This window comes from Cervus canadensis, chromosome 24, assembly GCF_019320065.1.
Source record: "Cervus canadensis isolate Bull #8, Minnesota chromosome 24, ASM1932006v1, whole genome shotgun sequence".
NCBI classification, from domain to species: Eukaryota; Metazoa; Chordata; class Mammalia; order Artiodactyla; family Cervidae; genus Cervus; species Cervus canadensis.
Window position 1 is genome coordinate 40628872 of NC_057409.1, and position 15664 is coordinate 40644535.

General features: G+C 38.3%; 1 protein-coding gene across 3 annotated transcripts in view; it reads right to left on the reverse strand.

Annotated features, from left to right (window-relative positions):
• PARD3B (par-3 family cell polarity regulator beta) overlaps positions 1-15664 on the reverse strand; it is a 1123961-nt gene that overhangs the window by 418095 nt on the left and 690202 nt on the right. For all 3 annotated transcript variants that reach the window (XM_043445039.1, XM_043445040.1, XM_043445041.1), the window contains one exon: positions 4489-4659. In XM_043445039.1, coding sequence (XP_043300974.1) covers positions 4489-4659 — 171 coding nt within the window. The remainder of the gene's footprint in view (positions 1-4488; positions 4660-15664) is intronic.

Below are 15664 nucleotides of genomic sequence, written 5' to 3' on the forward strand. Positions count from 1 at the left end.
TTGTGGTAATGTCAACATAAGAATACAGTTCATGCCAAGGGTGTTTCTCTGCCAACCAGATGGTTCCCCTCTCTCTCTCTCTCCCCTGCTTGGCAACTAAGTGCATATGCTTTAGGACAAGTCAGAACCCAGACAGGTTTACCACTGAACAGCCACGGGAGAGACCCACTGCAGACACTAGGCTTTTGGGCCAGGAACTATAACAAACTTCGACAATGCCAGACAGTGGTTCTCCTGAGAGCTTTCTCTTTTACCATATTTCCCCCTTCTATTTTGACAGTCTGTAAACAAATTCAGTTTCCTTAAAACTGCGATCTTCATAATACCGCCCCCATATGGCATGTGCCCCAGGCGCCCCTGAAGCATTAGCAGGGGCTGACTGCAGGGAGTTCTAACTGCTATTCAAGAGGGACAAGGCACAGAGAACCGGGTTTTACTCAGGTTCAGATAACATGTCGTCCTAATAGATTCAAAAAAGCAAGCAGGAAGCCATCTCAGGACCATTCCCTTGACCATTGGTGAGAGGAACATGCCCCAGAGAGAAATATAAAATTGATCTCCAAAGCTCTTTCCTTCTGAAAAAGAGCATTTGACCCAAACAATGCATTTGATTTACACTCCTCTCTTTTAGTTACAATAACTCGGTATCCTGCTGGTTAAACAAAATATTCACAGCATTCAATGCATACATTCTTCATAACCAAGATATTTTCAGCTGCTGCTTTTTTGTCAAGGTTCAGAACACTTTTTCCACACCCCAGGGGTGCCCTTTGCCCCTGTACCACTAGTCAACCAAACCTGGTGCAAACTACTCCTAAATTTAAGCTAGAGCCCTGGCAGGTAGGTGAGGTAGGACCTACCTTATATCGTCAAGGGCTTTAACAACAAGAACAACAACAACAAATGTTTTTGCTGCTTTCCTGGCTCTTTGATAAATGACACAATCAATATCCCAACAACTGATCAGTAACCAGTCTAACTAAAGTATTCAGCCTGTAAAATAGAGCTGTCGAGGAGCATTCCATTAGTGTCCCAGCCAATAAAAAATATAATGGAGTTTTAAACATATTCTGCTTCTACCAAGTTGAGCTTACAACTCAGGGGAGGGAAATGTTTGGGGGAAGGAAAAAGAAAAAACAGGTCATAACCCATTTTTTAATACCAAGTCTCTAGGCTCAAATAGAATTACAATTGAACCTCAAGCTCATCCTTTGAAAAACATGTTTCTGTTTAAAATGATTTTGATTCAATCAAGGGCTCATTATGTATTCTTCACGAGGTTCTCATCAAAACTGTTTATGTATCTTGTACATCTGGGTAATGTGGGAAAATACCCCAAAGACTATATATTTTGACTTTTCTTAAGTAGCATCTTCTTTTTTTTTTTTAAATATCAATATCATGTTCAAGTAACCATTTTGGTGTTCTTTCCAAACCTAACTAATTGAATATATGAGCAGTGCAGGGGCCTTTTTCTAGGTTAGTGATTCTTTTTTATCATACCTGAGGGTGGTTGCTGCTCCAGAGGACAATCTTCCAAACACATGAGCAGACAACATATGCTTTGACACAGTAAAACAGATTTGGGAGATCAAATAGCTACAGCTTTTTTTTTTTTTTTTTTTAATTTAATAAAGATTAGCTGTACATTAGGCGGCTGTCGTTATATGAAAAAAAAATAATACTCTTTAATCTTCATGGATACTGCAGAGATTCTCACTAGCTGAGAAAGCCAAGTGCCTGCTCATCCCCCATGGAAAGCATATAAATATTAGGGAAACCAAAAATGAATCTTGTTTAAATGTCCTCATAAAAATTGCTTTTTGTCCCTTTTCTTTTTCCTAATCGATTTCCTAGTGAACCATATCAACAGGACACTCCTGAAGTTGGGCAACAAACTGAAGGCTTAGTACTTGCTTCTGATGGAATAATTGTCAGCCCAGCCCAGAGCATGAGAATTAAAATGAAAATACCTGTGGTAAAGGAGAACGCAAATAATAGTGTCTTAACTTGACAAGTCAAAACAATGAGCATTTATCCACTAGGCATTCATATACTGGAGAGAAAGACAGGAAACTAGGGAAGATGAAAAGTGGGGAGGGAACTCTTTTAGCAGTGTTCATTTCTCCTTTTCTTTTTTTCATTTGCTATCTTTTACTTCTGCACAGATATGGAAATCTTGAGCAGTGAGCAGTGCATTTCTGACTTTTCTATTAGTTGAGAAATCTTTGCTCCAAGACATCTTAAGAGAGATTTAAAACACAGATGCATGGAATGGGTGACTCAGGGGCCCACAGACTATACTTCGTACCTGCCTCCAACAACTGGGTTCCGTGGAGGTCTAGGGCTCCAGAGTTAGAATGAAATTCAACTAAAAAGGAGCTGATCCTCTCATAGTAGGAAGCAAGAGATAAGGGTTTTATGACTGTGTACATAAGTAAAATCCATTAAATATTCATGGAAACCTCTATGTCACTTAAGCAGACACAAATGTTGAAAATGAGTTGGCTCATTATATATAGTCTTCAGTAATTGCCAATTTACATTTATTTAACATTTACAAGGTTATGTATAGAAGAGTAAAAAGGTACAGTTCCTCCTTTCCAATAGCTGATAATGTAACATAGTAAGATACAGCCTCGAGAAGGAAATGACAACCCACTCCAGTATTCTGGCCTGGAGAATCCCATGGACAGAGGAGCCTGAAGGGGTTACAGTCCATGGGGTCACAAAGAGCTGGACAAGACTGAGTGACTAACATAAAGATACAGTAAGTTTACTTCAGCTTATCCTCTCAGATGAAGTAGGCCTTATAAGAAACTTTTATTCATTTATTACACAATGTATAATAACTGTCTACTGAAAGTGAAAGTGTTAGTCGTTCATTCGCGTCCGACTCTTTGTGACTCCATGGACTGCAGCCTGGCAGGCTCCTCGGTCCATGGAATTCTCCAGGGAAGAAAACTGGAGTGGGTTGCCATTTCCTTCTCAAGGGGATCTTCCTGACCCAGGGATTGAACTTGGGTTTCCTGCATTGCAGGCAGATTTTTTACCATCTGGGCCACCAGGGAAGCCCAACTTTCCACTAGGTGCTGGTAAATGAAGATATACGAAAGGATAAGGCAGACAACTGTATTGCTATCTACTGAGCATTCAACTATGTATGTCTTTACATAGCTAGGAAGTGACCAACATGGGGTTTTTAACTCAATTTAAAACTCTAGAGCCCAAACTTTTAACCATTATGAGTCCCAACTACCTTCTATTCTTAACCTGAAAATCTTTTACAATTTTTAAGTTGAATTTATTATTAAAACTAACAGTGTTTTAATAGGATTCTATTTTAACTTCTTGTATTATTATATCACACAAACATTATTTGTCCTTATAGAATATATATGTGATTTTCTGATGTTTTTCTCAACTCTCAACTATTATCAGCTTGTTTCTTATCTTTTCTTAAAATAATTTGTAAGAGAATTTAATAACTATTGCCTATACATTAGCAAAAATAATGTTTTAGGAATATTTTATGATAAATATAATTGATAGATCATTGTAAAATATAATCATTATGTAAATATAATTATATGTAAGTGAAATACTTAGCAATATCAGCATTCAATAATATTTTGTTTATACTTCATGTATACATAAAAATATTTTACATTAAAAAACTCCATAAAGAAATAATAATAATAGATTTCAAAAATATTTAATTAAAGTGTATTTAATAATATGAAGCAAGATGTTTGTTTAATAGATCAAATTTTGAATTAGTTAAGTTGCAGATCTGTATTTGTTGTTGTTTAGTTGCTAAGCTGTACCTGACTATTTTGAGACCCCCATGGCCTGTAGTCCACCAGGCTTCCCTGTCCATGGAATTTTCCTGGCAAGAATACTGGAATGGGTTGCCATGTTCTTCTCCATGGGATCTTCCCAACCCAGGGACTGAACCCATGGCTCCTGCATTGGCAGGCAGATTCTTACCACTGGGCCACAAGGGAAGCCCCGGATTTGTATTACCCAAGCACAAATTGTAAGGAAGAATATAGAGAGCTAATTGCATTATAATAATCTTCAGAGTAAGCATTATAGACATCTTATTAGGAACTTAATAAGGAATGGACAATGCTAGCATATCATCCAGAAAGCATGTAAGCATGTTATATGTGTTCATGTTCCTAATATGAATAAAGTATAATTCATAAAGTCCAGAGCTCTAGGAAGTTCTGGGGAAAAACTAGAAATTATGGACCTGTTACACTGGGTAAATGACTTAATTTATATGCACATTTTTATACCTTCTAGTTATACCTAAAATATATAACCACCTATTTGCCACATAATCCCATCAGAGCACCTCTAGGCGCATATTTTTCTAATTTCAGAAACCAGTATGAGCCTAGCTACCACCCTAGTGATGGAAGTGTGAATTTTCTGGTGGCCATTTGGGCAGTTTTTACAGGGAAATAACAATTGCATCACCTCCATTGGTCTCTCTGGCCTCCTCAGAATCACCAACTGGATCATCCCTCGGATGTTTCCTTCCATGGACATGGATCGTCTAAGTGTTTCCATAGCTTCGTGGTTGGACTTTCCCAGAAGAGATTCCCCATTAACCGCAATCAGCTGGTCATTCATCCGCAGACGGCCATCCTAGGGTGGAGGTAAGAAAAACAGTATTAAGCAGAGAAAAGCATGGTGATGACATGTGACTGTCAGGCAAAAGTTCAAGTTTAAAATAAAGAAAAAAATTCAGCTATTAGGGATGATTTATTTTCCACAGCAGAAAAAGGTTCTGGATTTTATCAAATATTCACAAATATTAGTAATAATGAATTGTGTGAAAGTGACTTTTAGAAATCTTAGAGTCCGGAGCTAGAATAACTTAGACATTTGTATAATATCTCTTACCTAAACCTTTGGCAAGTGTGCTAGGCTAACCTGATTCTGCCATTTGCTCTGGAAGCCACCATATTGCTTGCATTTTCAGGCACAGAGAGACACCACGCTTAAATGTTGCGTGCTGGACAACAGTAATGGATCTCATAGCTATCTCTATTGAATAGTGTTGTGAAAAAAAACTCTCATGTTATTTTCTCTAACACAACAAAAAGTTGCTAGTCTGCAAAAGAATGCAGAGGTGTGTAATGCAGGTCCAATCTGCTACATGTCTTCTGGAGGCAAGTCTTGACAAAGGGGACTGTCAAGCCTTTTGTTGAGGAGTCTCTGACTGATAAGCACTTTCACCCAGTACCTTCAGGAAGAAGCACCACATACCACAGCGAACTGGGAACTTTGGCATGTGGAGTGGCCCAGATTTTAGTCTAAATCACCTCTAGGCAGTAGTCATCTTCAGCTAGAAATATCCCTGGAGTCGATGGAGGTAGCTGAACAAACTGGGACACCATCTCTACCTACAGAAGAACTTCTGGGGATCACAGTACACCCCTCTCCCCCAACAGACAGTCTGGGAGAAAATATGCTTAAATACTGACAGTCTGATTAAGGACATGGGTTATACCTGTTTCTAGGGTAGAATGTTCTTGCTGTGAGGCACAGATGCAATTTTAGGAATGTCATGATGCTGAGGCTGCTGCTGCTAATACATTTAGCAGAAATAACAGTAGGTGAGCATGGTAGTTCTTCCATGAATTATCTACAGTTCTTATAGAACTCAAGAAGCTAGACAGATTAATGCTTTTACTCACATTTTACAAATAAGGAAACTGAGGCAGGAAAATGATGTCAGGTGTCCCAGCCACAAAAGAGAGTCAGAGATAAACTGACCTAAGTTCCGTTTTCATGAACCTTGGTTCTTCTCAGTTTCTGTACTAGGGCTTCCTTGGCTATTCATCTCTAGACTATAGTTGTCCACACTAAAACAGGTGGAGGGGAGTATTCAAGTTTTTGCAGTTAGAAGTATCTGGGATCCATGTTCAAAGGAACAGAATGAAATGTAAAATGAAAAAAGAACTTTCCTAAGAAATGAGAAAACCAGACATATAATGAACAATAGGCAGCCATACAGATTTGGGAGAGAAATCCTGTGGACAAGCTGATGAACTTTGACTAATGCAGCAGCAGATGGTCAGAGGAAGTTCCTCTGCTGACAGCTGGGGAAAGGGGGAGAGTGAGGAGAGCTGTTCTGGGGCCCGGATGCCCTCGGGGGGACGCGCTGCCCACGCCTCCTGCTGCAGAGGGTGTCAGCCCGTGGTCGGTGCAGGCCACGCCCTCTCGATTCCGAAAGGGGTAAAATCGAGCTGTGAAACTTGACTGCCCTGCCTCAACAGAGCCTGATGTCTTCTGCCTTCCTCCCGTTTTCCCACTCCACTTAATCTTTCCCATAATTTGGAGCAAATCTGGAAATGAGATTTACAGGAAAGGCCAAACACAAAGGAAATCGCTTCATTTCTGTTATCTAATGGTGAGAGAGGCAAGCAAAGGATAAGATTAAGGCTACATGAAATGGGGTCAAGCGGAAGCCACTTTAATGGCTGTGTACAAGTGAAGTGAGACCCTTTCCTCTAGGAATTACGCTCTTCTATTGTGGCATTTAATGGAAGCAGGACTCCTGGGCTGGACCTTTCACAGGCAGTTGGGAGGGTCACCAAAAATGTTTTGGGGCGGACTGGAAACAGATGTGTGGTTTTTAAAGATGGGGAGGAAGCACAAAAGTTGCATCAGGATCCTATCCCTGTGAACAGGAAATGAGGTCAAGTGCTGGACCTGTAGACGCTTAGTCTTGGCAGGACACCTCATCCTCTATGACAGGAAGAAGAAAGATAAAGATTGAAACTTAATGGGTACTTGTAGAATTGACGGAATGAAATCTGAGTGAGCGCCACCTGGTAACCTCCTGTGAACCTTCTCTGTGGAGTAGGAGGCAAGGTCTGAGTGAAGAGGTAAATAAGAGATAAGGAGATGGAAAAACATGTTTTTTTTTTGTAGGATAATCTCTTACCAACAAGTATTAAGTACAGACTTTTATTTTCAGCTACATTCTGAGTCTCAAGCATACATAACTACACTAAAGAATGTGTTTGCTGTATCCAAGCCCAAACAATAAGGCAGGTCAGGTCACCCCATGGCACCTCTTTTTTTTTTTTTAAGACTTTCACATTCATCCCAAGCATCACTGCAGAGCTTTGGGTACGATAAAAATCCACATACTCTCCTTTTAAGGCTTAGCTGGCTCATTGCTATTGGTTTTTGCTTTCCCTTTATAAGATAAATGATGGGTAATTTCATTAATGGTGGTGCCAGTAAGCACCACATTGTCCTAACATTGAGAAGATAATCTTAGAATTAAGAACAGGAAGGGTCCTTAGAGATTATCTTGTCCAGCTGCTTCCGTTTATCGATAAATAATGTGATGCACACAGAGAATAAGAAACCATTTACTGAATTCCTCTTCTAAAGAGAAGGTACTTCCACACAGATTCGAACTTGCTCAGCTAGTTAAGGTCAGAGCTGGATTAAATAGTCCAAGTCCTGACTTCTCAGCACTCCCTATTCACTACCCATTCTGTGTTCTAATAGATGACAATGACTAGTCCCTCAAGGGATCATGCTTCAAGAAAAAAGACTTTCAAATCCAGAGAGAACAATATGACACCAGATGTCTCCTGGAAGAGAACCTTATATGAAAGCCAGAGTCAGACTATAGAAGATGTGGAGACAGGAGGGGTGGGGGACTGTTTACCTATTTAGCTATACACACATACACACACACTCACACATGTGTGTGTGTGTATCCATTTCTAGCCTTCATTTAAAATGAAGTCAATTTAGTTAAGAGCTCATTACTCAAACTCAGCAAAGATCACAATTGTGTATGTCTGTTCTGCTTTGTGGGACTTCCCTGGTGGCTTGGTGGTAAAGAATCTGCCTGCCAATGCAGAAGACGTGGGTTCAGTTCCTGAGTTGGGAAAATCTCCTGGAGAAGGAACTGACAATCCACTCCAGTATTCTTGCCTGGGAAATCCCATGGACAGAGAAGCCTGGGAAGCAAAAGTCTATGGGGTCATGAAAGAGTTAGGCACCACTTAGAGACTAAACAACAACAATGACAATTCCACTTTGCAATGGTTTTTTACCAAAAAAGGTAGTTTTTTATGGTTTTATTTTTTTCTTTCAGTATTATGTTTAAGTATTACTTCAGCATGAGAATAGTGACTCTCCTCAAGTGATTTTACATGAGTGATTTCAACTATCCAGTAATTCTAGGATATTTATTTTATACTAATCTGGATCATTCTTTCATTTGTTGAAGGAAAAACTAATGCCCTTTCTGCTATGGACTGAATGTGTTTTCCTCAAATTCATATGTTGAAATCCTAACCCCCAACATGAAGATATTAGGGGGCATTTGGAAGGTAATTAACGCCCTTATAAAAGAGTCCTGAGACAGATGTCTTGTCCTCTCTGCCATATAGGGTTACAGCAAGAAAAAGACAGCTGACTATTAAGCACCTCTCACCAGATGGATTCTGCAGCACCTTGATCTTGAACTTCAGAAACTGTTAGGGATAAACTGCTGCCATTTAAAAGCTACCCAATTTATGGAATTTTCTTTTAGCAGCCTGAACAAAGACACTTTTCTCTCTACTTTATGACCATCAGACCCCTAACCAAAAGACCACAACTACATCCCTTACTTTTTGCAACCCCTGTAATCAACTCTTATCTATCCTTAAGCTAGGAGGAAGTAAAGGAAGTTCCCAAAGAGGAAGAAAAATAAGAAAAAGAGGAAAGAGAACAGAATAAAAAGAGACAAAAACTTCCTCTGGGCACATTAGGACAAATGAAACCTGGTATAAGATTTAGGTCTTCTCAATGTCCTGGGGTGATTTCAAGTCTCATCAGCCCTAACTGGGTTCTATTGCAGGGGGAGGGAGACTGGACTGGGAGACAAGATGTTTGAGTGTTATATCCCTTTTCTGTGCTACATTGTGCTAAATCGCTTCAGTCATGTCCGACTCATAGCAACCCTATCGACTGTAGCCTACAGGCTCCTCTGTCCATGGGATGCTCCAGGCAAGAGTACTAGAGTGGATTTGCCATTTCCTACTCCAGGGGATCTTCCTGACACGGTTTTGAACCTGTGCCTCTTATGTCTCCTGTATTAGGACACAGGGTCTTTACCACTAGCGCCACCTAGGAAGTCCATATCTCTCTTTATTGAACACCTAATACAGGGCAGTCCTTGTGCAAATATTTTGCATATGTTCTCATTTCTCAAAACGAACCTGTGATATAAGCACCACACTCCACTTAGAGATATAATAATGCAGGCTCAGGGAAGTTAAGTGGCTGTTAAAGAATACTGTCACTGCCAGGCCTACCTGAGTCAGATACGTTTCCATTGTGCTATGTTGCTCCTAGAGATGATTAAAGGTACTACAGTTATTTGGAAAGCCCGATAGCTTCCCTGGTGGCTCAGAGGGTAAAGCATCTGCCTGCAGTGTGGGAAACCCAGGTTCTAATCCCTGGGTCGGGAAAATCCCCTGGAGGAGGAAATGGCAACCCACTCCAGTACGCTTGCATGGAAAATCCCATGGATGGAGAAGCCTGGTGCAGGCTACAGTCTATGAGTTGCAAAGAGTCGGACACAACTGAGCAACTTCACTTTCACTACAGTGATTAATGAATATAATTATTTAATGAGTTCCTCCTTTGTGCAGTTCTTTTGTTAAACCCTTTGTCTATATGCACTAGACAATTTAATACTTATAACTACCCTGTACACTGGGGACTATAGGTCCCCTTTTAGAAAAGAAGAAACCAAGGATCAGGCCAGTTAAGTGCATTGTTACAAGTCACATGTCCAAAAGCAAATTTGAACTAGGTCTGGGTTACTCTGAAGTCCATATTTGCAACCACTTTGCTAGTGATTCTTGACCTTTTGGGTTCTTCTTAGACTCCTTTGAGAATCTCATAAAAGCAATGGATTGTCAACTCTTAAAAATAAATATTTACATGATGGTTCCTCCACAGCTGTACATTTGGATCAGACAATTCTTTGTAATAGAGAGCACTCATGTACTTTTTAGGATGTTGCATGTGCCCTCTGAAGCACATCCATGATTTCTGGTGGTCCAGTGGCCTTGCAGTTTAGTCCCTGCTATGCCTCTGCTAGGATTAGCAATGACAGTGCAAGCCTTAATTCACCTCTGGTCGCCAATTTTTTGTAGGTCCCTGTACCTCTAAAGTTCTAACGAACACAGAGGGAAGAGAAGAAAGCCATGGCACAGAACGAGCCTCTGGAAAACATGAGTCAAGCATGAAGGAGTGGGCTGGCTAACCCAGGGGCAGCTGGCTGGGGCCCAAGGCTAATCTACATTAGGCCAGGGCATTGAGAGGATTAATCATGACCAGACATTGACTCCTTCCTCTGCTTGATTCTAATGGGGTCCTTGGTGAAGCCTTGAGGGACATCAACGCTCAGGGCCCAAATCCCAAACCCTGACTTCAGGCTACACAGCAGCATTTCCTTGAACTAGAGTGGGACTCCAGGCAAGATGGCACCTGCCCAAGGAAAAGGACTGTCCTGAACAAATATTTCCCAAGATCCTAAAATCACTCCCTGATAACATCTGCTTACTGTATTTTGGGGGAAAAAATCCAGCCTAGAAAGAGTCTTGTATTCCAGACTGAAATAATTTCATTTCATTTTCAAACAATAACAATGAAAGGAAAAAGAATAAATCAAGATTTTAAAGTATAGTTTTTAAAGTAAAGAAAAGGAATAAAGTTGGTAAGACCAGAAGCATGTGAATTCTTGTCTTGAAGGGCACCTATGTACATTAGTCAATGTTTTACTTCACCTGTCCTAACACAATTTCAACCAATACAAATGGCACCATTCTTCAAAAACAAGAGCTCTATTTTCCAGACGCAATACATTGCACCCTGGTATACACACTGTGGTGATGTGGTCCATACTTTTCCTTTGCTCCAAAAAGCCCTTTGCATTCCTGCTCACAGGTTCAATATCAATCCTTCAAAATAAGGCTCAGCAACTGCCTTCCATTTTCTTCCCTTCAGGCAGAATTGCTCCATCTCAACACCTATGATTACTTTTATATTTGTCTACAATTTGTCTTTGTTGTTCAGTTCCTCAGTTGTGTCCAACTCTTTGTGATTCCATGGACTGCAGCATGCCAGTTTTCCCTGTCCTTCACCATTTCCCAAAGTTGCTCAAATTCATGTCCATTGAATTGGTGATGCCATCAAACCATCTCATCCTCTGTCACCCCCTTTTCCTCCTGACTTCAATCTTTCCCAGCATCAGGGTCTTTTCCAATGAGTTGGCTCTGAGTTGCATCAGGTGGCCAAAGTATTGAAGCTTCAGCTTCAGCATCAGTCCTTCCAATGAATATTCAGGGTTGATTTCTTTTAGGACTGACTGGTTTGATCTCCTAACAGTCCAAGGAACTCTTAAGAGTCTTCTCCATGTTTGAATGCATCAATTCTTCAGTACTCAGCCTTCTTTTTGGTCCAACTCTCACATCCATACATGACTACAGGACAAACCATAGTTTTGACTATATGGACCTTTGTCGGTTAAGTAATGTCTCTGCTTTTTAGTATGCTGTCTAGGTTTGTCATAGCTTTTCTTGCAAGGAGCCAGTGTATGTTAATTTCATGGCTGCAGTCACCATCTGCAATGATTTTGGAGCCCCCCAAAATAAAGTCTCTTACTGTTTCCATTGTTCCCCCATCTATTTGCCATGAAGTAATGGGACCAGATGCCATGATCTTCATATTTTGAATGTTGAGTTTTAAGCCATCTTTTTCACTCTCCTCTTTCACCTTCGTCAAGAGGCTCTTTAGTTCCTCTAAGCTTTCTGCCATAGGGTGGTGTCATCTGCATATCTGAAGTTATTGATATTTCTCCCAGAAATCTTGATTCCAGCTTGTGATTCATCCAGCCTTGCATTTCATATGATGTACTCTGCATATAAGTTAAATAAGCAGTTTGACAATATACAGCCTTGAACTACTACTTTCCTGATTTTGAACCAGTCTGTTGTTCCATGCCCGGTTCTAACTGTTGCTTCTTGACATGCATACAGGTTTCTCAGGAGGCAGGTAAGGTGATCTGGTATTCCCATCTCTTGAAGCATTTTACACAGTTTGTGGTGATCCACACAGTCAAAAGCTTTGGCGTAGGCAATGAAGCAGAAGTAGATGTTGTTCTGGACTCCTCTTGCTTTTTCTATGATCTAATGGATATTGGCAATTTGATCTCTGGCTTTTCCGCCTTTGCTAAATGCAGCTTGTACATCTGGAAGTTCTTTGTTCAAGAACTATTGAAGCCTGCCTTGGAAGATTTTGAGCATTACTTTGCTAGCATGTGAAATGAGTGTAATTGTGCGGTAGTTTGAACATTCTTTGACAGAAGGTCTATCATAGTCCTTACCGTATTTGAGTTGCTTATGCATTTATTATGATACCAGCTTCCTGTACTATGGAATGAGTCTTTTTGTTTTCTATATCCATCCTATCACATATTGTATAACTTACAGTAGCTGTAGATGTTATAGAAATCCTTGCTAAGTGGAATCACTAGAAACATCTTTCATTCAGGTGCTTTGACCTGGTTTCATCTCCAATGGACAAATTCAATAATACAAACTGTAATTATGAGCAATCCTGAGCTCAGGCTGGTTTGGATATACTGGCACATGCTCAGAGAAATTTTATAATTCTAAAAGTGAAGCTTGATTACTGTCTGTGTACTGGCTCAGTATCCTCTTATTTAGCTATTGCAAAATTTTAAGTTTATCTAATTCAGTTATTATCTTAAGAGCCTCACTCCATTTTATGTAGCAAATGAGTGAAGTTCCAGCAATGTACCATTTATTCAGCATCTGTGGCATGTGAGACTTTTCTTTTTTTAATTAAAGATAACTGAAGAGTATTTTTAGAGCCTCAGAATATATCTAATCTAAACCATTTTGATATAATGTATTATAATTCTTTCCTTTTAAAGACCTACTGGAAACATATGGGATATAAATAAACACTGCAATTTACAGCCTTCCCTGTAGTCATGAGTGGATTTTACAGTTTCCTTAGCAAGAAGCTTCAGAAGCCCTGACTGAAGAGTCATCACTAGTATTCCTTGGTCTACTTTGCAGCAACAGCCCTCTGTGCTTGTTTTACATTTTTTCTGTTTCTTGTCCTTTCAGCTTCTTCTCTATCCCTTCCCATCTCCTTCCTGATTTTCTGTTTTCAGTTTAGTTTGGCCTAGAAAATTGGATAATAGAAGCTTATTAAGGTGCATGTGTTGTATGAATCAAGAAGATTCTGCATGAATGCTTAACTAGATTAGAATCTCAGAGGCCTTTTCAACTTAACGAAAGGACCTTATTTATTCACTTGAAGAAGAAGAAGAAGAAGAAGAAAGCTCTATTCTTGCTTGTGCTAAGATTACTAAAAATCTGGCTTCTTAAAAAAATGGACCCAGAACGAAATGCTTAGACCAAAACTGACCACATTATGAACTCAGTACCTCTTATAAATACCCACAATATAGGTGAATATAGGTTTTCAGGTAAAATATACTATTTTTAGAGTCAAAGTAACATGATCATGTTATGCCAACTTTTGTAGATAATAATTTCATTTTTGATTAGGTCTACAAACATATATTTTTAAGCCTCTGAAGAAAATAATGGAGTTCAAAGTACAGATCAAAAAGACCTAGAGTTCTAAAAGTTTATCCAGCATGATACAAATGTATTTGCATTTCCATAAATAAAATAAATATCTGAAAATGAGAAAACTTAGCAAGAAAAACAATGATTGATACTGATATTATGAAAATTTTAAAGTAATGCTATATCTCTATAAAATTAGTTACTGCTGCAGAAAACCCATAAATGATAAGGCTGAGTATATTAATTAACACACATTAACATTTTGGGTTTTTTTCCCTAAAAAAGGAAATTTATTTAAAATATATGACATAACATAGTTGATAATTCTTTTTTCTTGTTTAAATTACTTGTTTTATTTTTTAAAGCAGAGTTCTTATAGTGATGGTGAACTTTTCCAGGCAGAGTTCCTACTTTTAGTTGTTCATAGAATATCACATTTTTGCAGTGAGTATGAAATATTAGAGTTTGGCTTCTAACAGTTGAGGATTTTCAATGAAGCTGTTTATACCCAGATTGTATGGTGTTTTTGGTAAGAGGTAAAAGCCTGGAAGACATGACTATAGGTAATGATCTTAACAGTTCTCTTCCAGTAGAAAACACTATCAATTTTAAGAAAAATGGATAGCTGAAGAAATCATTTAACATTCGTGTTCCTTAAAATGCTGTCCCTTTTATCTTCCTTTGAATTCATTAATTATAGATCCACCACATGATTTATAGATAGAAGCAGAAATGGAGGTGGAAATTACTCCTGCTAGGAACTCCTACCGGACTCCTTTTAAGTAGGTTAGATGCTATTCAACCAAAATTCCCCATTACAAAGAGACATGGATATTCAGGATCAAACGCTGTATCCCCATAAATTCTAGAACTGTGCATATTATCTCCCCAAATTCATAATTAAGTCATTTTAAAATAGAGGGATTGCTTGTATTAGTTAAGTTTTTTAACCTATTATGAAATGGTATAGATCTTGCAATTCTGCATCAGCAACCTCTGCAGAGGTTGTATTCCAGATTTCCTAACCACACAAGAATCAAATTACTTAAATTATGTCTATTTCATATTCTGAGTGCATGCATTTGCAATTAGCTATGTCAGGCATTTTTCTTTCATTTAATTTCATCATCATCAAGTAGTATTTATTAAGCACAAACCTGGCTAATTAATTTTCTAGAGAATAACAGGTATTCTTAAATTCGTTCTCTTTAAGAGCCCTTAAATAATCTACCTGATATATGACATTTTTCCCTTAGCAAAAGCTGCCTTTATTTTAATTTTAATATTTAAATTTTAATTTTTGCATTATTGTTTCAAAGTTTCAATAGAACACATTACACTTCCAAAGTGAGTATATTCAAATAAAAAGAAATCTTTCATAATTAGTATTGATAGAACAGACTGTATGGAATTTTTATTCTTCCTAATAAAGGATTTTAATATGCTACATGAATTTTTAAAAATATCACCATTCTAGTTATATATTTTCTAAAAGTAATTCATTTTTAAGATAGAAAAAGAAGAAAACTAAGCAGATTTAGTATAGCCTAACTTAATAGACTTAAAAATGCATTTTCTCTAAAAAAATTCAGTTAGAGTATATCAAAAGCAAAGGAAAAGAAAACTCATCTCTGAATTCAAAATGTTTAGCAAATGAGGATGAATGTATGTGAGGTCTTCAAACTGATTATCCAAATTTATGTGTGTTTCTTTGGAAAAAGGAAAAGCTCATTTTTATGTAGATTTTGGGAGAGTCTTTTTCTCAAGTTATTAATTTTTCTAACTGTACAAAGATAATATTTTGTTTCATTTACCAGTGATAACAACACCATATTCAAATTCCAGTCACAAGAATGAAATTTTAGAAAAGCATCCTCATGAAATCCTAATTACATTCCACTTATAGTTCTCAGTTCATGAGATGTATGTATACTATATATGTATGTATGTATAAATGAATGTTTATATAAAACATACAACATGCAAAGTTG